This window comes from Xiphophorus maculatus, chromosome 24 (genome assembly GCF_002775205.1).
Source record: "Xiphophorus maculatus strain JP 163 A chromosome 24, X_maculatus-5.0-male, whole genome shotgun sequence".
Taxonomy (NCBI): Eukaryota; Metazoa; Chordata; class Actinopteri; order Cyprinodontiformes; family Poeciliidae; genus Xiphophorus; species Xiphophorus maculatus.
In genome coordinates this window covers 389,152-407,884 of record NC_036466.1, presented here as the reverse complement: position 1 = coordinate 407,884, position 18,733 = coordinate 389,152, and the positions used below count along the sequence as shown (strand labels likewise).

Below are 18,733 nucleotides of genomic sequence, written 5' to 3'. Positions count from 1 at the left end.
GGTTCTAAAATGTAAAAAGGACAGAGCCCTTTCAGGTGGCCAGCTGTGTCCTATGTGTTCTTCTCCCACACAAGTGAAGGAAAAGGAACTCCAAGCTGCTCATCCTCTGGTTTGCAATAGCCCAGTCATCAGTTTCCTTCATAGAATTACATCTCTAGAATATTCTGAAAGTGAGACATTGACCTCAGAGGACTTTAATGAGCCCATTGGTAACATATCTCTTGGCCTCTCTGATGAGCATGGGAATGAGTTAGATCTGGAGTGCAGTGCTCACAAGCTAAAAGAACCTGCCAAGGTAAGCTGGGAGCAGGTCAACCAGCTTCAGCTGGTCGCAAACGTTAGCTTCTCAGTAGACCTTCAGTGTTCTGTTGACAGAGAAAAATACGAGCAGCTGTGGAGACTGATTGCATACTACAGCAACGTTCCAGCCCATTTAAAACAACTAGTCATTCCAAGCCAAGAGCCGTACCCACCACATGTATATAACCAGGACTCTGTGCAGGATGCCCACTACTACACAGGTCTTAAAGCCAAAGTGTCAGCCCAGCCTGCATGGCTGATGCAACCATCCATAGAACTACAACTGAACCGGCCTCAGTCATCAACCAGCATGGTAAAGTTAATTTTGAGGACAAACTTCTCAGAGACAGTGGACATCAAGCTTCAGCAAACACTCAGGAGGAACTGGGTCATGATCGAGTCAACAAACAGAACACAGAATGCTATGAGTGTTATCCTTGGAAGTTCAAATGAAATGGCCTGTAATGTGCACAGTTCTGACCTGCCAGTAATTCAGTGGATGCTGCCAGACAGTTCCAAGCTGAACAGGCCATTTAGGAGTCCTGAAAACAGGGTTTCTGTTTCCAGAGATGGAAGGTTGAAAATTAAAGCAGTAACTCACAGAGACACTGGAGCTTACTACTGCATCGCCAAGGTTCAAGGAGATTTTGCTGTGCTTTCCTTCTATCTAACTGTCCAGGAATCCTCTAGTCCTCCCACAGGGGAGGACACATCAATTGCATCAATAGAGGAATTTGCAGGAAACTCCATTTCTCTGGACTGTCCAGCATCCAGTTCTCCTGATGCTGAAATAAACTGGATTCTACCAAACAACAAAATAATTTATTTCCGAGCTAATTATTCCAAAGCACTGGTGACTTTTAATGGTACTCTTCAAATCCTAAAGACTCAGATATCAGATAGTGGTTATTACAAATGTGTAGCAATCAATCAACATGGTGTAGACACACTAGTGAAAAAAGTTAGTATAGTTAGGCGCAATGGTCTAATTAGACCAATGCGCAAGTTTACAACAAGGCCTCAGTCAGCCTCAGGGGTGAACACTCAAATAAACGTCCCTACAGAGAATCCAGAAGAAGCATCAGGTGACAGTGACGGGTCTACAATACGCCACCGCATCAATAGTGTTAGACGTAAACTCCCAGTGAGTCTAGTCCCAGGAAGAAGAGGTATTCATCCATCTAGGAGCACCTGGCAGCGACAGCCTGTGTTCCGGAAACCAACAGGATCTCACAATGGAAACCTGAAAGCAGAGAACAGGAGGAGAATTAATCTTTCTAAAAGTAAAATTGACCCAGAGAAATGGGCAGACATTTTAGCTAAGATTAGGGACAGAAATACTGTGACCTCGCCTCCTGTTTCTTTCCCAACAAAGATGAAAGCAACAGAGTTGCTGACACAGTCATGGGAAACTTCTGATGAGCCATCAGATGGTGTGACTGTACATGAGCGAGTGAGTCAGCATTATTCCATACGTCAGAGCCCTGAAAAACCTACAGAATACAGTACTCATGGTCAAGATAGTCATGTGACACCTGAAAGCATCACTGCACAAGATGCAACTCCTATCAGCAGATTTGTTACTATAGAGCCCCATCCAACAGAAATTGCATATACTACACAGCACACAACCTATGACAGAGAGTTGAACCTAATCACAAGTTCAAACAGTGGGTTTTTCCTCCCCCAGACCACATCTGTTCCACCGCACGCTATTACTGTCAGGCAGCCCAGTGCACACACTGCAACCAGCAGCACATTTTCTTTTTCAGAGAACCTAAGCACAAGTATTACTGCCGATAAGATTCAAACAGCTGATCCGTCTGAGGGGCTGCAGAGCAGTGAGAGTAGGAACAAACCAAATGATGTCACTAACTCCATAAATCACAGAGAAGCCTTCTTTATGGAAAGTCAAATTACTCCTTCAGTCAACCCAAATCACTCTGCAGCAAGTCAAGAAGGAAGTGGAAACTATTTGAGCGAGACTTCAACTCTGTCACAGTTTCAGTCTCATCCAAAAGACACAACGCTCAATGATTTGCATTCTGAAGTTGTTGACACGACAGGGTCTCCAACGACTACCTTCAATCTCCCTGGAAAAAGAAGGGTGCATTCTACAAGACGGCCAAAGTCACGCCTTCGGAAAGTCAACTCTCAGAGGAGGAACGGTGGCCGGAGGAGACGGCCAGACAGAAAGAAACAAAAGCTCAAAACACTTGGCAGCTTCATCACCACTGCACCTGTAAATACTCCCTTACCTACAGCCAAGACCTCTGCCTCTAAATTGTTAAACACAGAAAGATCAGAAATTGCAGTTTGTTTATATACCTCTGTTCCATTCACAGAGAGCCAAGTGGCGTCATCAGACAGACTGAGTCATAAAGAAAGCACAGTCTTCAGTCAGAACCACGAGGTAATCAAAGAGCCTTCCTCACTACCAACCTCTTCTTTAGGAACAAAGGACAGCCAAAACAAATCATGGCAAAGCACTGCAGCTGCACCATCATTTCCAAGCATTTCTCCAGGCTTAACGCATGGAAATACTACTCCTCACAGCACTGCGGAAATCTCAGACAGTGCATATCCTACAGCGATTTCAGAGATTCTCCCATCAATCCCTCAGCAGAGGTTTGCAGACAGTCCTCCTCCACCTGCTGAGCATTTAGAGAACTGGCATGAAATAAGTTTTACAACAGAATTGGCACCTCTGCTGCACTCTGAAAGTCCCTCATGGGGTTTGCAAAGTATGACAAAATTGACAACAGACAACAAGAATCAGCAATTTGTCCATCAGGAGACTTTTTCTGAGGAGGTTGAACAAATACATTGGGAGAAGACTGGAATGGATTCTTCACTACAGCCTTCCTATTTTACCCAAACTGCTTCACCCATCCAGGGAAACAAGACAGACTCTGGAGAAACTTCCAAAGGATCACTCTCAACTCCAAGGATGCTTTTTGAGGTCACCACTGAGAGACTTGCACCATTAGAAGATTTAAAGAGTGAAGAAAATGAGAAGAAACCTCCGAATGCTGGAGCCGATTCTACACATATGAGTAGTGTACAAACAACACACGCCTCAGCTACCTCAACGTTGCCATATCATATTAAACCATCCAGAGAGATTCCCCATCTCTCAAAACCCAGACTTTCTCCTTTAGTACCTCTTCTAATTTCTTTATCAACATCCATCACTCAAAATGCCACAGTCACAGTCAGTACCAGCCAGGATCAACAAATAAAACCCATCTCTACCACATCCGTCCTAAGAAGATCATTTAACTTTCATCCTACAACATTTCCTCCAAATCACAAACCAACAAATACAATTCCAACCTCCCAGGCATCCACCTCTATACCAGTACCCACTGGGATTCCATCCCAAAAGACACTGTCACCAGTAACTCTGGATGTGTCCACACAGCACCTAAACGAGCATGGATCTGTTCAAAGACGGAAGCCAAGGATAAAAACTACCCATTCTCAGACAATTACTGTCAAAGTAGAAAAAGATGCTAAGCTTCCATGTGAGACTGGCGGTCAGCCCATGTTTTTCCTGTCTTGGACAAAAGTTTCCAACGGTATGTAAGACTTGATCTAAGAACTCAGTTTTCTGTGAAGGTAAACTTTTTTCTGCAGGTTCTTAAAGAAAAGATGAAAGATTAAATACAATTATACAGCAGGATTCCACATGCTGCTGGAGCTAATATTTACAACACAACCATGTTTTCTCATTATCTCACATTAAAACAGAGAATATACTGTATTTCTGGTTTTCATCAGTTATGATTACCAAAATTGTTTCTATTACATTCTATATCCAGAATGAGAAGAGATTTTTTTATCACTTTCTTCAAACACATACATTCACACACATGCACAACCTGATGCTGCCACCCCCATACTTCACATTTAAGACTGTTTTCAGACGTAAAACCTTTACCACCATTTCCTCCAAATGTAACAATGGGCATTGGGAACAATTTTAGTTTAGTCAAACCAGAGAACAAGTATTCTATAATTCAGGTTTTTGTGAGAGAACATTTGCAAAATGTATTCACAAAAACAACAAAACCTTACCAAGTATTTTTGGTCTAGTTTCTCATGCAAATGTTTTAGTGTTTTCTGAAGTGTACCAAGATATTTGCACTAGAAACTAAATCAAAATTGTATAGTACAGTATAGTGTTTTTTGTGTTTATGTTGTATTTAGAATAACGACATCTGCGGCTCTGAATGGCGTTTCAGCCATGTTGGTACAGGACTCGTTTCAAGGATAATTACACTCTTTCACCAGCTTCAGCAGCAATTATAGTGTATGTAAACTTCTGAAACCTGAAGTTTGATCTGTTTTAATTTCAGACAAACAGCAGAGAGGGTGGTGCCTCTTTTTATATAATATATAAATATCTGCGTTCCTTTGGTTCGAATGTGACTGCTGTGTAGTTACATCAACAAGATTTGAAAGTAAATAACTACACTTACATCATAATTTCAGTACATACAGGTGACAACTGCAAACTGTGGTGGAAAAACTTTAATGAGGGAAAGGGTAATCATCTCTCAACATGTATTTTTCTATGTGAAGGATACAGATGAAACATTCAGACTCTTCAAAGCATACAGCTGTCTGAGTCAGGAGGTTCTACTGGAATATTTAAGTGGATTAAATACTCATTAAAACACACCTACAAATACAGTATATCCTTTGTTTAAATGTCAAGTCCTGTGCACACAACATTTGGATCTGTTGGAAGTTAATTCAGTATTATCAGTATGCATGGATGAACCCTTACAGGCCATCAGTACATGGACAGATGAGGGGAGTGGCGCCTGGATGTCAGGAGCAGATCATTTAGGCCTTGTGGGTTGGTGTGTGTAGTCTGGCAGAAGTAGGCACTGTCAGCTTAGTGAACAGTGAGTCTATAGTTGGGCAAACTGACCATGGGAGTGAGTGGCAGTTTGCAGTGTGGCCATTGTGATCCAGTTAGTCCCATAAATATTGGACCTTTCCACCAATTTGGATAGGCAGACTGTCAAATAAAAGTTAAGAATCTGCTCTTTTCACCTACATTGCATTAAATACACATAATTTTAAAATGTCTCAGTAAACATCAAAAGTGTATATATACTATATATATATATATATATATATATATATATATATATATATTCCATTCTCTACAGAACTTTTCAGAGAAAGTAGCTTTACTTTCAGCAACTTAACTCATAGAAAATGGATTTAGATACATGTGTGTGGTAAACTCATTTTGGTCTCACACTCTTGCATCACTTTTGTTCCACAAGCAGATTTTGACACTAATCAGTCCTGAAGAAGATGCTCAGGTCAGGTGAAATTCAGCATTTATTTATTTTTTTGCTTACATGCAAAATCAAGCCTAAAAACAAAAATCATAATTAAAAGAAAGACATACTGTAAGAAGTCCACTTTGTAGTTTGTTTCAGATTAAATGTAAAATACAATGCATGGTAGAAGGCTAACACTGCACATCAACACTATCGTTACTGTGAAGCATGGTGGTAACAGCTTCATAATGTGAAGGGGCTTTTCTTCAGCAGGGATATGTTAGAATGCCTAGTCAAAGTCCAGATCTAAATCCACCGAAAAACCTGTGGAAATACTTGAAAATTGATGTTTACAGGCACTCTCCATCCAATCTAAACTGAGTTTGAGCTGTCTAAGATGAATGTGCAAGAGTATTTTACTTTATGTTGGACAATCAAAAAAATTGGAATTTGTGATTATAATGTGACAAAATGTGAAAGCGTTCATGGATAATGAATGCTAAACTCTTGTGTGCTTCTGTTTGTGTAGGAGCGAGTATTGCCAGGAACATGAAGGTGCAGAGGTTTGAGGTCCTCCATAATGGAACTTTAATCATAAGAAACTCACAGCTAACCGATGAGGGCCAGTACGTGTGCACCGTTCAGAATCAGTATGGTACAGACAAGATGATGGCTAACCTTATAGTCATGTCTCATCATCCACGGGTCCTTCAACCTCGAGAGCGAGATATCCATGTGTATGAAGGAAGCAAGGTTGAACTGGAATGCAAAGTTGAAGGGGATCCTGTGCCTCGGGTTAAGTGGGTCCTCCCAAACTCAATCCAGCTGATGACGACCTCACCTTCTGTGCCATCTCAGTGGCAGGTGGCTGTAGATGATAGTGGAACTCTTCATATCAACCGGGCTAGTTTGACTGATAGTGGAATTTACAGGTGCACTGGCAGCAGTGCAGCTGGAGCTGATACCGTGTCAGTGCATCTTCATGTCTCTGCAATGCCCTCTTTGATTCAGCAGAGACTAGATGAGAACATGACTTTTCCAGAGGGCAGCGCTGCTTATATTGACTGCACTGCCACAAGAGCCTCTCAGCCAACCATGCATTGGATCACTCCTGATGGCACACAGCTCACTCCTTCCCAACTAATTACTAGAGATAACCTTACTGTCTTTCCAAATGGGACACTCCACATACAAAGATTGGACCTCAAGAATTCTGGGAGATATGTATGCAAAGCCAGTAACGGAGTAGCCTCAAGCAGCAGGACTGTGATGCTAAGTATCAGAAGAAAACTGTTGTCTGCTAAAGCCACAATTACATCTTCATCTCCCCATAGAACAGATGTAATATATGGAAGCAAGCTACTTCTGAACTGTGTGGCAACAGGTGAACCGGAGCCTCGAATCATCTGGAGGACGCCCTCTAAGAAGCTAGTGGATAATCAGTACAGGTGGGCAAATGTAAAGGACAAGTTCTTCATAGTTATTATTATAGCAACTCTTAATGTCCTGAATATTGAAGGTTGTTTTAATGGTACCATTTAATTTTTTGTGCAGCTTTGAGTCTAGGATCAAAGTATTCCTTAATGGCAGCATAAGCATTCATTCTGTGACTGACAAGGATGGAGGTGACTACCTGTGTGTAGCCCGTAACAAAATGGGTGATGACTACGTTCAACTGTGGGTCAATGTCTTGACCAAACCAGCAACAATTGAGCAGAAACTTCAGAAATCCAGTCAGGAGGTGGTACAAGGCCAAGACCTGAAGGTGGACTGTGTGGCGTCTGGCCTCCCCAGCCCAGAGATTAGCTGGGCACTTCCAGATGGGACCATGGTCAACCCAATAAAGCAGAAAGCAGGAGTCCATGTGGGACGCAGTCGCAGGTATGAGTTATTATTCTTTAGCTCAAGGGAAGTTCCTGATTTGCCTGTGTTTGCTTTGCCAAACCACATTCAAATGCTAACTAACAATAAGTAATTTGTTTAATGAATCAATCCTATTTTCAACTGACAAATTCTGTCATCAAAGTGTAATATTCATCCCCCTCTTCTCAAATTGTTTGTAGGTACGTGGTGTTTGACAATGGGACTCTGTACTTTAACGATGTTGGCCAGCCAGAAGAAGGTGATTACACTTGCTATGCACAGAACCAACTTGGCAGAGATGAGATGAAGGTGAGAGTCAAGGTGAAAGGTGGTACATCCTCACCTCAAATCCAGGATAAAGATCATAAGACTGTCAGAGTGCTCTACGGTGAGACAGTAACACTGCAGTGCAATGCCAAAGGTGACCCAGTACCTGTTGTCACTTGGATGTCTCCCAAAAATAGACCAATTTCCAATGCAATAGACAGACACAAGGTGCTTAAAGATGGAACACTGCTTGTTCAAAATGTTCAGCAATTTGATGAAGGTAATTACACCTGTATGGCGAGGAACAGTGTTGGCCAAGACAATAAAGTTACCAGAGTGGAGGTTTTGGCAACTCCTCTAGTTATCAATGGCTTAAGAGGAACTTCAAATACCATCAAAGTTACTGCAGTTCAGGGAGAACGGAAACTGTTGGATTGTGTGACCGAGGGAACCCCTTCACCTCGTATCATGTGGATCCTCCCAGGAAATCTAATACTTCCTGCTCCATACTACAGTAATCATATGACAGTTCATCAGAATGGCACTTTGGAAATACAATCAGCTAAGAAGACCGACTCAGGACAGATGGTGTGTGTTGCTCGTAATGAACGAGGTGAGGTTAGAATGTTGGTCAACTTGGATGTCAAAGAAATGGTTGGACATCCACAAATTGATGCTCCCCAAAGAGAACGCTTTTCCCTAAAAGTGGGGAATACAGTGACTCTAAATTGCTCGATTGATGGCTTGGAGTTAACTGATATAATGTGGACCTTACCCAGCGGGACTCCTCTGCAAGCCGGTGCTCGAATTTCAAAGTTTTTTCACCGACTTGATGGATCTTTGATCATCAACAATCCATCTGTTGCTGATGTTGGTATGTACCGATGTGTGGGGCATAACTCTGCTGGGATTTTTGAGAGTACAGTTACCCTGTCCCCAGGAAGGAAGCCACAGATTCTGAACAGATACATCTCTCCTGTCAGCATCCTGGATGGTGAAACACTTTTCCTTCATTGTCAAACAACTGGTGAGCCATTCAAACTTACATGGACCCTGCCCAGTGGGGTTGTTCTCAACAGGTTGCAGAAAGCTGGACGCTATTCAATATTGCGTAATGGGACAATTGTCATTCGACAAGCATCAGTCTATGATAGAGGACCCTATGTTTGCAGAGCTGCCAATGAATATGGCAGCTCCTTGCTTTCAGTCTCAGTAAATATTATTGCAAACCAACCCAGGATTACCAGTGGCCCTCCCTCTGTGACTTACGCCAAAAATGGAGTTGCTGTTCAGCTGAACTGTGTCGCCACTGGGCTCCCTAAAGTAGAGGTGGCTTGGGAAACACCTGATAAAACCCGCCTGGTTGTAAGTGCACAGCCACGCCTTTTTGGAAACAAGTATCTCCATCCACAAGGTTCCCTAATCATTCAGAATCCAACCCAACGAGATTCTGGTGTTTACCGATGCACTGCCAGAAATACTGCCGGTGTAGACTCTAAAACAACATTTCTGAATGTGTTCTAAAGAATTTTACTTTCAACCCATACCCAAGGCAATACTGTATGCCCAAGCAACTGCCTAATAAAAAGACATTATATCAGAACACAATTAAAGTCACTGTAAAAATTGTGAAATCACCATCCAATTAGCATTCAGTGGCTCTTTAATTATGTTCTGACTTAGAGGCTTAAAGCTAAAATCATGTGCACCCTACTTTCTTTGTTTGTACAATTTTGTGAAAGATCTGTGTGTAAATACATAATTGCTCAGGTAATTTGGATACAGAAAACCTATGTACGGGTTATGCTTTCTAGACTGGTCACTAATGGTGGTCTTAATCATCTTTGTATCATATTTAACTTTCCCAATTTCACCATCGACCTTTTTAAATGGGAGTAAATTATTTAGAAGATATATTGTTTCGTGTTGTTTGGCAAAAAGTAGAATTTCTGATGTATTTATTATAATTAAATGACAAAATCAGTTTGCTATGCAAAAAGCCTGACATTTTTTACTACACGCTCCTCGATGGCAGCATATCAAGTCACTTACATATCACCCATTAACCCTAACCCTAACAATATTTTGAAAATCCATATGTATTTTTATGAGTTGCACCTTATTGGTCTTGTTAAAACACTGACACTCTGAGAATTGCCTGAAAATGTTTATGAATAATCTTAAGTATTCACACAGACAAACAGGAAAGGGTATCATTTTTAGTGCATTTCATGATTCTTACAATCAGAGGCCTCTGATTGCCATGTTAATTTCCATGTCAGAAATCAAGCAATATGTGATAAAAAGGAAAAGAAATAAAGAAAGGCAAATAAGAGAGCCAGCAATATAATGTTCTACTAATATGGTATACATAGTGACAGTGAACTAAAGGAGCTGAAAGCCTCAGTTTCTACAGTAGCGCACCTGTGAAAGTATTATCACCATGAGCACATCACAATGAATATCTACAATTCATTTTCTCACAGCAACTTGTCATTTAGAAGTAAAAAGTACTTTTAAGCTAATGCTACATGCTGGAAGGGTCTTATTAAAGCAGTAATTAATTTTACTTAATAACGTGATGTTGCCAGTTGACATGTTTTTATTGGCAGAAGATGCAAAAACAATTTAAAAGAACAGCAACAACAGGTTTAATTGACTTAGAAACTTTAGTCTCACAAACACCTGAACTTCCTGAATAGTCTGGCTGCTGAGAAGACGAAACACATTGTGTTCATTTACGACTTTCAGAGCTACAAAGATGTTTTATGTTATAAACATATTTTAATTCTGTTTTGAAACAAAAAAGAAATTCATGTATGATTTATTTATGTTTAATGGTTTAACACGTTTTGCTGTTTCTGACTACGATGTGGTGTTTGCTTTTCAAACTTTTGGAAGCCCTACCAAATTTATACACAAACGAATAGAAACCAATGAATTAGGTACAAAAAAATAACTCAAGAAAATCTGTGTATGTATGAGAAAAGTAACTCTTCCATTCTCAAGAGTGTTAGAGGAAAAAGTAATAAAATGAATTGCAGGATCCAAATGCAGGGAGGAGCCAAGCAGGTGAAAGTCAATAGTTGACTAAAGGAAATAAGAAAAACTAAATCCAAAAGGGATAAATCCAAAAAAATGTAGAAGAAGCGAAACAAGCTGGGGGCATACAGAGTGCTCAGTGGTAACTTGTACCAAATACATTTTTATGTTAATAGTTTTACATTAACAATTAACTCAAAATTGAGGAGTTGGTCTTTTCACTTCAGTCATATTGAATTAGGATCACTGTTTTCATCTTAATCTTTTTAGCTTTTAGCTTAATCTTTTTTTCTTACAATGAGTTTACTATGCCTGCAAAACTCAAATATGAGTCTTTCTTTTCTTACACTTTTGTACTTCACAGCAGTTCTGAAATTGAGCTGTATATTGCAGCTTAAAAATTGAAATCAAATTTCCTCTGTCTAAGGTGGCCTTAGTGTTTTGTGTTTTTTTACATTAAAATATATTCTGCAGTCTTTGAGCAAACCCATTTTAAACAGTGCATGGAAACATCTGGTTTCAGCTGAGGGGCTTTCTGTCTCTGCAATGGGGTCTGTGGTCCTGACACAACAATCATGTCCTCAGCTGTGATGTATTTTGTTGTTGATAGACTGAGCAGTTTTCCACAACGTAATAAAAACGTCTTTTCAGTCTGTGTTCAAAGCACTTTTTTGTTGACTTTGGAAAACAAAGAAAAGTGCAAATCAAATTATAACAGAAGTTACCAGTGCCTCCCTCTGCTACACATGCTGTTTTATTGGTTATCTTTTGGTTATGACTAAATTCTCTCATTAAGTATGGATAGCAATATTTTTTTCTTCATAAGGTCTGGGGAAAAATGTTTCAATTTTTAGCTCATTTATGAATCTGTTTTCGAAGGATTCTAAATGTTTCTGTGGCTTCACATGATGACAGAATATGGTGCAAGTACATCTAAAAAAAGAATATTGTGAAAAAGATCAACTTCTTTTTGCTTAAGTATAAATTATTTAATTACTAACCTTTGGGTGTCAGGATGTGCAGATTGTTGGTGGACCCAAATGCAGCAGGCAGAGGTGCAGAGCAGGTTTTGTTGAATTTAATGAACAAATGAAGAACAAAAACTTACAACCAAAAACCATGAAGAACACAAAGAACACAGGGACCCAGAACTGAGCAAAATAGGAATCCAGAAAGATGACTGGGAATAGACGGGAAGATAGAGGGAGTAGACGAGAGAAACCAGCAAGGAGTCACTGAGAATAAGGTGCTAACGTACTGGGAGGCTGAATGATGAACAAAAGACCTGGGCTGATGAGCTAACTGATTACAGGTGTGAGTGGAGAGTCCAGGGGCCGACTGAAGAGAGGAAGAGACAGAGAAAGTGGCTCAAAGGTTGAGGTAGAGTACATAGGGGAGTAGGGAAATGAATCTAATGTCACGATCTATGTTTTTCTGTGTATTTATTTAGAGTTTTCTGTGTCTTTGAGTCTCTGTGTTGTCCCGTCTCCTCTTGATTATTCCCAGGTGTGTCTCGTTCCCTGATTACCTCCTGTGTATTTAGTGTCACCTGTGTCTTTGTCGGGTCCTTGTTGTATGCACCAGTCTGTCTTCCTGTCCTTCAGTTACCTGTTGCTACCGGCGTTGAGCCTTGGTTTCCGCTCAGCCTTGCTGCCAGGTGTTTGGACTGTGCATTCTGGATAATTTTAACATTAAACCTTCATTACTCATCTTACCTGGGTCTACAAGCGTCTGCCTCACCTCCACCTCATGACATCTAACTATAAAGCAAACTAAGCATAGTTAAACTAGAGTAACTAAAAATAACTAGACACAAGAAATAAAAATAATAAACTACAATGACTATAAAAGGACTGAACTAAAGAAAAACAGAAACACAGCTGATCTAATTAAAGAAAAGGAACAAAGGAGCACAGAAATTAACTTCACCCAACTAAACAACCCAAGATTTTAACATTGGAAGCAGAAAAGAAAAAGTTCAGCATTTAGAAGTTCAGTTCAGTGGAACTAGGTCACCATTATTCTTCAAGAGTAGAAACTTGTAATTATTACTCTGGGAATACAGCCACGCTTTTATTACATTATTTTTTTTTGAGAGAGAGAGAGAGAGAAGAAACATCTGGAGCCACATGGAAAACCTCTGTTAGTTCATCAGAACCAGGAGTATCTGACTGGGAGTCATCACAGCTCAGAGGTTAACCAGTGCCTCTATGCTCCCTCTCCTTCCACCCAAATGGTGCTCAGCATTCCTCTGGCAGATTAAGTCCATCCAGGTTATGTTTCCATCTTGGAGAATCATTGGACCACGGTGATAAATGTTTTCCCTGACTTATTTAAAGGCCTGAACTGTTAATGTGACCCTTACAAAACTCAGCTTTTCCATGTTAGACTATGAAGTAGCAGGAAGATATTTTATACACAAAGATATTTGTGATCTTGTTGCAATGTTATAATTATAAAGAACAACTTAACCTTATCACTTACATTAAAGCAATAAAAACAATCCTACTGTAGCTCCCAGACAAGGTTCCATCTTGAATCTTTGTTTCCATAGTGACCTCCCACCATTATGTCCCATTATTATGTAACAATGTATGTAGATGTAACGGGTACCAGGGTTCCGGACCCGTCAGCAGCAGATGAAGCTGAAAAATGTATGAAAATGAGCACACGGGAGACGCAGTCTGTGTTACTCCAATTTCTCTCAGCTTATTTATTGAACAAACCAGCTCATTTAACTGTCAATACAGCCCAATTTATAGTTCAGTAATTTACTGTACATATTAGTCATATTCCATCATTGACATAAACATCAACATTCGCTTTCCTTAAACCAGAAATAATCAAATAACATCATATTTTGTCCCAATTCCCTCAGGTAACATGTACCTTCATTTCACTGTACCTTATATGCATATTTAATCACACACAGTGACATATTTAATGAGCATGTATCTAAAGTTATTGTAAACTGGCATAACTATATTAGAATTCAAACTACTTTAATCAAGTGAATGCATTACATCACAATTTAACCTTTCACCATTGTTTAGAACACAAATAAACCCTGGAGCCTGATCTACATATCCCGCTATTATCTGCAGCTACAGTGTGCTAACCAACTAGCATCACGGCATGTTAGCTACTCCCTCTAGCCACTGCTGGCTCCGAAATACAACAAAACTCTTTCGATATCTTTACACTTTGGCGCATTTCCTTAAACATTTCTCGAACGGTACCAAATAATAAAAAAGTACTTTATTAAAACGAACTTGAAGGTTATTCTCACCTGAAAAATGGAAATGAGCACACGGGAGACGCAGTCTGTGTTACTCCAATTTCTCTCAGCTTACGAGAAAACGGCAGAGCAACAGGCGGCTCAGAGCCTCCATGCGCCACCTACTGGTGAAACACCATTACTACACCCATCGTCAAAGAAATGCATGCTCCTTTTTTTCTATTGTGAGCACACACCCGTGGGCATCACACAGACGACAGTTGATTATAGTCATAGGGAGTCAGAACTTAAAAAGACAATCCTTAAATATGTTTGAAATGTCTAGCTATAACATATGATGCTACATCTAAAACCAGAAGTTTACATACACCTTTCTTTTCTTACTATCTGAAGTTAAATCAGACCAGACTTCTTTTGTTTTATGCCACTTAGAATTACTAAAATATTTCTCTTTACTAAATATTATCTCCACTTACATCAAAGTGAACCATGTCCTGAAGAAGCATCATGTTTGACCCTATGTATAACTTGCGTTTTCTTAAACGCTGTTTGTTTTACACAGAATTTGTACAGCTGCTGTGTAAATGCATCACCTTTCTATTTAGTTTGAAGGCGTAGTAATCTTAGTGTACGTAAACGTCTTACATATTTGTGATGAGACCTGTTCTAGATTCCACTTTACTTTAGTATTAATTATTATTGTTATCATTATCTGTTGACCTGCACACGGTGACAGATGTTAAAAATAATGTCGTGAAATTAGTTGAATTTCCTGCTTGGTTTGTTGGAATTCCCTGTTGATTTAGTTTTATATAACATATTTAATGTAGGTGCCTTCCCAGGTGTTAAATCCTGAGTGAAAAATGAATCCAAGCAAGTCTGGAGGTGAGCTGGGTTCTCATGTCTGTGCAGATCCATTAAACTGTGCTGTACTTTCATGACTAATTGTGGGAATATGGTTTAGTCTCTGGCCCAGATTTCAGTGGAAACCAGCCCCACCCACTGAAGTGGCTTGGAAACAAGGGCACCCCATATCCCCCGCTTAACAGCTGACTGTCATTACTCATGCAGTTCCCAATTATCCCGATCTCACAAATTACAGGTCATAAGAATCTGGTGGAACCTCTGATCCAATTAACCAGACAGCTCTGCGCATGAATCAAGCTATGGCTGCCACACATGATGAAAGCAGTTAGTCCAGAGCATATGGAGGAGTTTAGGATTCCTTACTGATTATCACATTCCCCTCTATCTATATAGCATGCAACTGAATGCAGCCAGAGCATGGCATAACAACAACGGCATGAGATAGGCAGAGGTCTTTTTCCAATCACTTTCAAATGCTGAGATTCCTCTACAGTCATTCCAGACTCACAATCTCGTTATATCTCGGAAAATCACAGAGGACGCCTTTCCAAAACCTTTACCACAAAAACCCAATTAGACTTTATTGGGATTTTATGTGCTGACCAACACAAAGCTATGAGTCATTGTGTAGTGAAAAGAAAATGCTGCGTTTTCTTACAGATAACAATCTAGCTATAATTGTGTATGTTACTTTTTTCACGTCCATTTACTAAATTATTCATCCCAGATGAACATATTTAGAATTGGGGTATGCTGTGTTTTTTTTGTTTGTTTGTTTTTTGGCGTTCAAGCTGAGACCCAGCAGATGTCTGGATGAAGGTGCTCTGATTGGTTGAAACTTCAAAAATGTCAATTTTAGGTCTGACTGTAACACAGTATGCTCAGTACATAATATAGTGTGGCAGCATCATGCTGTGGGGAGAGAAGCTGGTTGGAGTTGATGGAGGTAAATCCAAGAGAGTCTTGGAAGAAACCCTGTTAGAGGCTGCAGAAGATTTGAGACCGGGGTGGAGGTTCACCTCCCAACATGACAACGACCCTAAACACGTATCCATAGATACAATGAAATGGTTTGGATCAACACATATTCATGTGTTTGGATGGCCTAATCCAGACCTAAATCTATCTAATCCTAAATCTATGGTGAACCTTGAATGTTGAGGCTGATGTTTAGATGCTCTTCATTCAATCTGACTGAGCTTCAGGTGTTTTGTCCTTTAACCATTGGGATGCTGGTTTGATTCCCCACTATGTCCATCTCAGTTACTTTGCCATTGTGACCTTGGACAAGACATTCACCTATTTTACCTGCTGGTGGCGCTCAGAGGGGCCAGTGACACCAATGGTATGGCAACCTTACTTCTGTCAGTCTGCCCCAGGGCAGCTGAGGCTGCAGTGTAGATCACCACCATCACTCTCTGAATGGGTCAATGAAGGATTGTAGTGTCAAATGCTTTGAAGTCCTCAGATTTGAAAAAGCTTTGCACAAGTATAGACCATTTACCACTAAACTCCTGCTGCTGATGTTTTCACATTGTGTCTTTGGCTATAGGCTGACATTAGCATGGTTGCTCTCTGCTTTGATATGACTTGATGATAACTGCACTACTAAAATTCTGTATCATTTGTTTCAAGTACAGGAAAAAAACATTCTGTCACATTTAACACATAGCGTTTTGCTTTGAACATCATAAATTGCAAGATGCTTTTGTTTCAGCTTCTCTCTTTTTTTCCACTAAGACTTAGCTAAGCCCGGCAAGCAGAGGAGGTCACATAATAGACAAGTAGCAAGGTGTGGCAGCCAATATTTTCTTGTCAGCATGGAATACATGCTTGACAATGTTTTTGTCTGGTAGAGGAATGAAGTGTTAACCCCAAGTGAACAGAAAACACTGACTTAAAAATAATAGGAATTAACTGAAAACAGGTGAGTGTCATCAACAAAAACACAAACATTTTTGAGCAGTTGCTCTTTGAATCCAGCATGAATTCTATAAAATTTTATGAAAAATGTGGGCTCATCTAAAAGCATGAGAGCTGAAGTAGAACTGCATTCTGCACCTGATCTGGATCTCTCAGATGATTTTGAGTTATTTAAGACACAATAAACATTTTTTGGACATTCTTTCATTTATTTAGTAAAACACTATAAATATTTGGTTTACATTCCCAGTGATAAATAAAGCGAAATCATTAGGTGAATGTTCAACGGAGTGTGCAAGTTTTCTACAATTGCAGCTGCTTCTTTAACCATTACAGAAGCATAACCATGTCACATAGCTTAGCACGGTGGAATCAAAGAAGCACATGAATTTACAGTTTCTGTTTTGCTTTGGTGTCAGAACACACATCACTAATCATTAAAGATGTCTCACAGTTTGCTTCTTGGAACTTTGTAATTCATACAGCCATGCATCATGCAGAGATCTGAGAGCAGAAAAGACAGAAAACAGCAGCTTCCTCAAGTTGGGTGACAATCTCAGATCTGTGTCAGTGGTGAAGAAAAGACTGAACTTTTTAAGGTTTGTTTCAGGAAATCCTTCTAAAACATTTGAGCTGGACATTGCACCAATTTTCAACAACCATTCATGGCAAGTTTAAATCACAGTAGAAAAACTTTTTGTAACTCTGAAGGAAATATTTTAAATCTGTGAAAACACTGAAAACATTTATTATGCAATACGGACTTGACATGAAATATGGTTTGAATCGAATTTTCATAAATAAAACTGAAATGAGCCCAGTGGAATGAGAAGTGGGCGCTGCATTAGAAGTCAGAGGGGAGCAGCTGTCCAGGCAGGTGATGACAGATGAATCTTCTTCCCGTTGTGTTTCACAGAGTTTTTATCAACTTTCTAACCAAACCTTAGTGTCTTGGATTAAATTAATCAAAGTCTAAAGTTTTTCTGACCACCACTCCATCTCCATCTGCCACTCCATTTTCTTCTCATTTGAGAACAACACTCCACATCTTCCATGAGGATAACTTCTTCACATTTCAACAGCTTATTGACCTGAAACAGTTTCTTCAATATAACCAATTAAAACAAGCCATCAATAAATTATTAGACATCAATAATGCTAACCTTAGACAACTAGACTGCTTCAATGAAATTGCAAAGTTGCCAAAAACACTCTAAAAACTATATAAAATATAATGTCTTCAAGCAATTTTAATTCTGATCAATAAATGGGGAAAAAAACCTTAGCATATAAAATAATCCATAGATCTCACCTCACACAGCACAGGATGCTCAGCATGGGACTTACACAATCAGACATTTCCACACACTGATTACCACCTCCACGCATTCTGGCTCTGTCCACCAATACAAACAATCACCAAACTGTCTCAGATCTCTGGCCACAACATCCCATTATCCTCTCTGTCTGCTTACTTGGTAATCTAGAAGAACTGAACATTAAACTCCAAACAGACCCAAACCCGCTGCTTGACTATCACCAAGGAAACAATACAGCTTATCTGGAAAAATATGGAAAAAATTAGTACCTCACAATGGCTAGATTTTCTCACACAACATATATCAATGAATCAGCAACAAATAAGAATCAATTTGAATATTTCATTAAAATATATTCCATAATTCTACACCATTTCATTATCGGTGAATTAGTGCCACTGTGGAAACAAAGACTGGGGGAATGAGAGAGTCTAATAAAGAGTATTCTTCTAGTTATCCTTTATTTATTTCATTATTCATTTATTTCCTCTCCCTCTCTTTTCCACTTCTGCACAAAACATCTGTGATCCTAGATTAATCAAATAATATTTCATTGTTTTTGTCGTGACACTATTTTGTTATTTTTCCGTGCTTCGTCTTTTTCTTTA

General features: G+C 39.6%; 1 protein-coding gene across 1 annotated transcript; it reads left to right on the top strand.

Annotated features, from left to right (window-relative positions):
- Positions 1-5,526: 5,526 nt before the first annotated feature.
- On the top strand, positions 5,527-11,689 carry LOC102230167 (matrix-remodeling-associated protein 5). Its single transcript, XM_023329831.1, has 3 exons — positions 5,527-7,054; positions 7,161-7,487; positions 7,670-11,689. The coding sequence occupies exons 1-3, from the start codon at positions 6,099-6,101 to the stop codon at positions 9,258-9,260; spliced, it is 2,874 nt and encodes a 957-aa protein (XP_023185599.1). The 5' UTR covers positions 5,527-6,098; the 3' UTR covers positions 9,261-11,689.
- Positions 11,690-18,733: the final 7,044 nt, after the last annotated feature.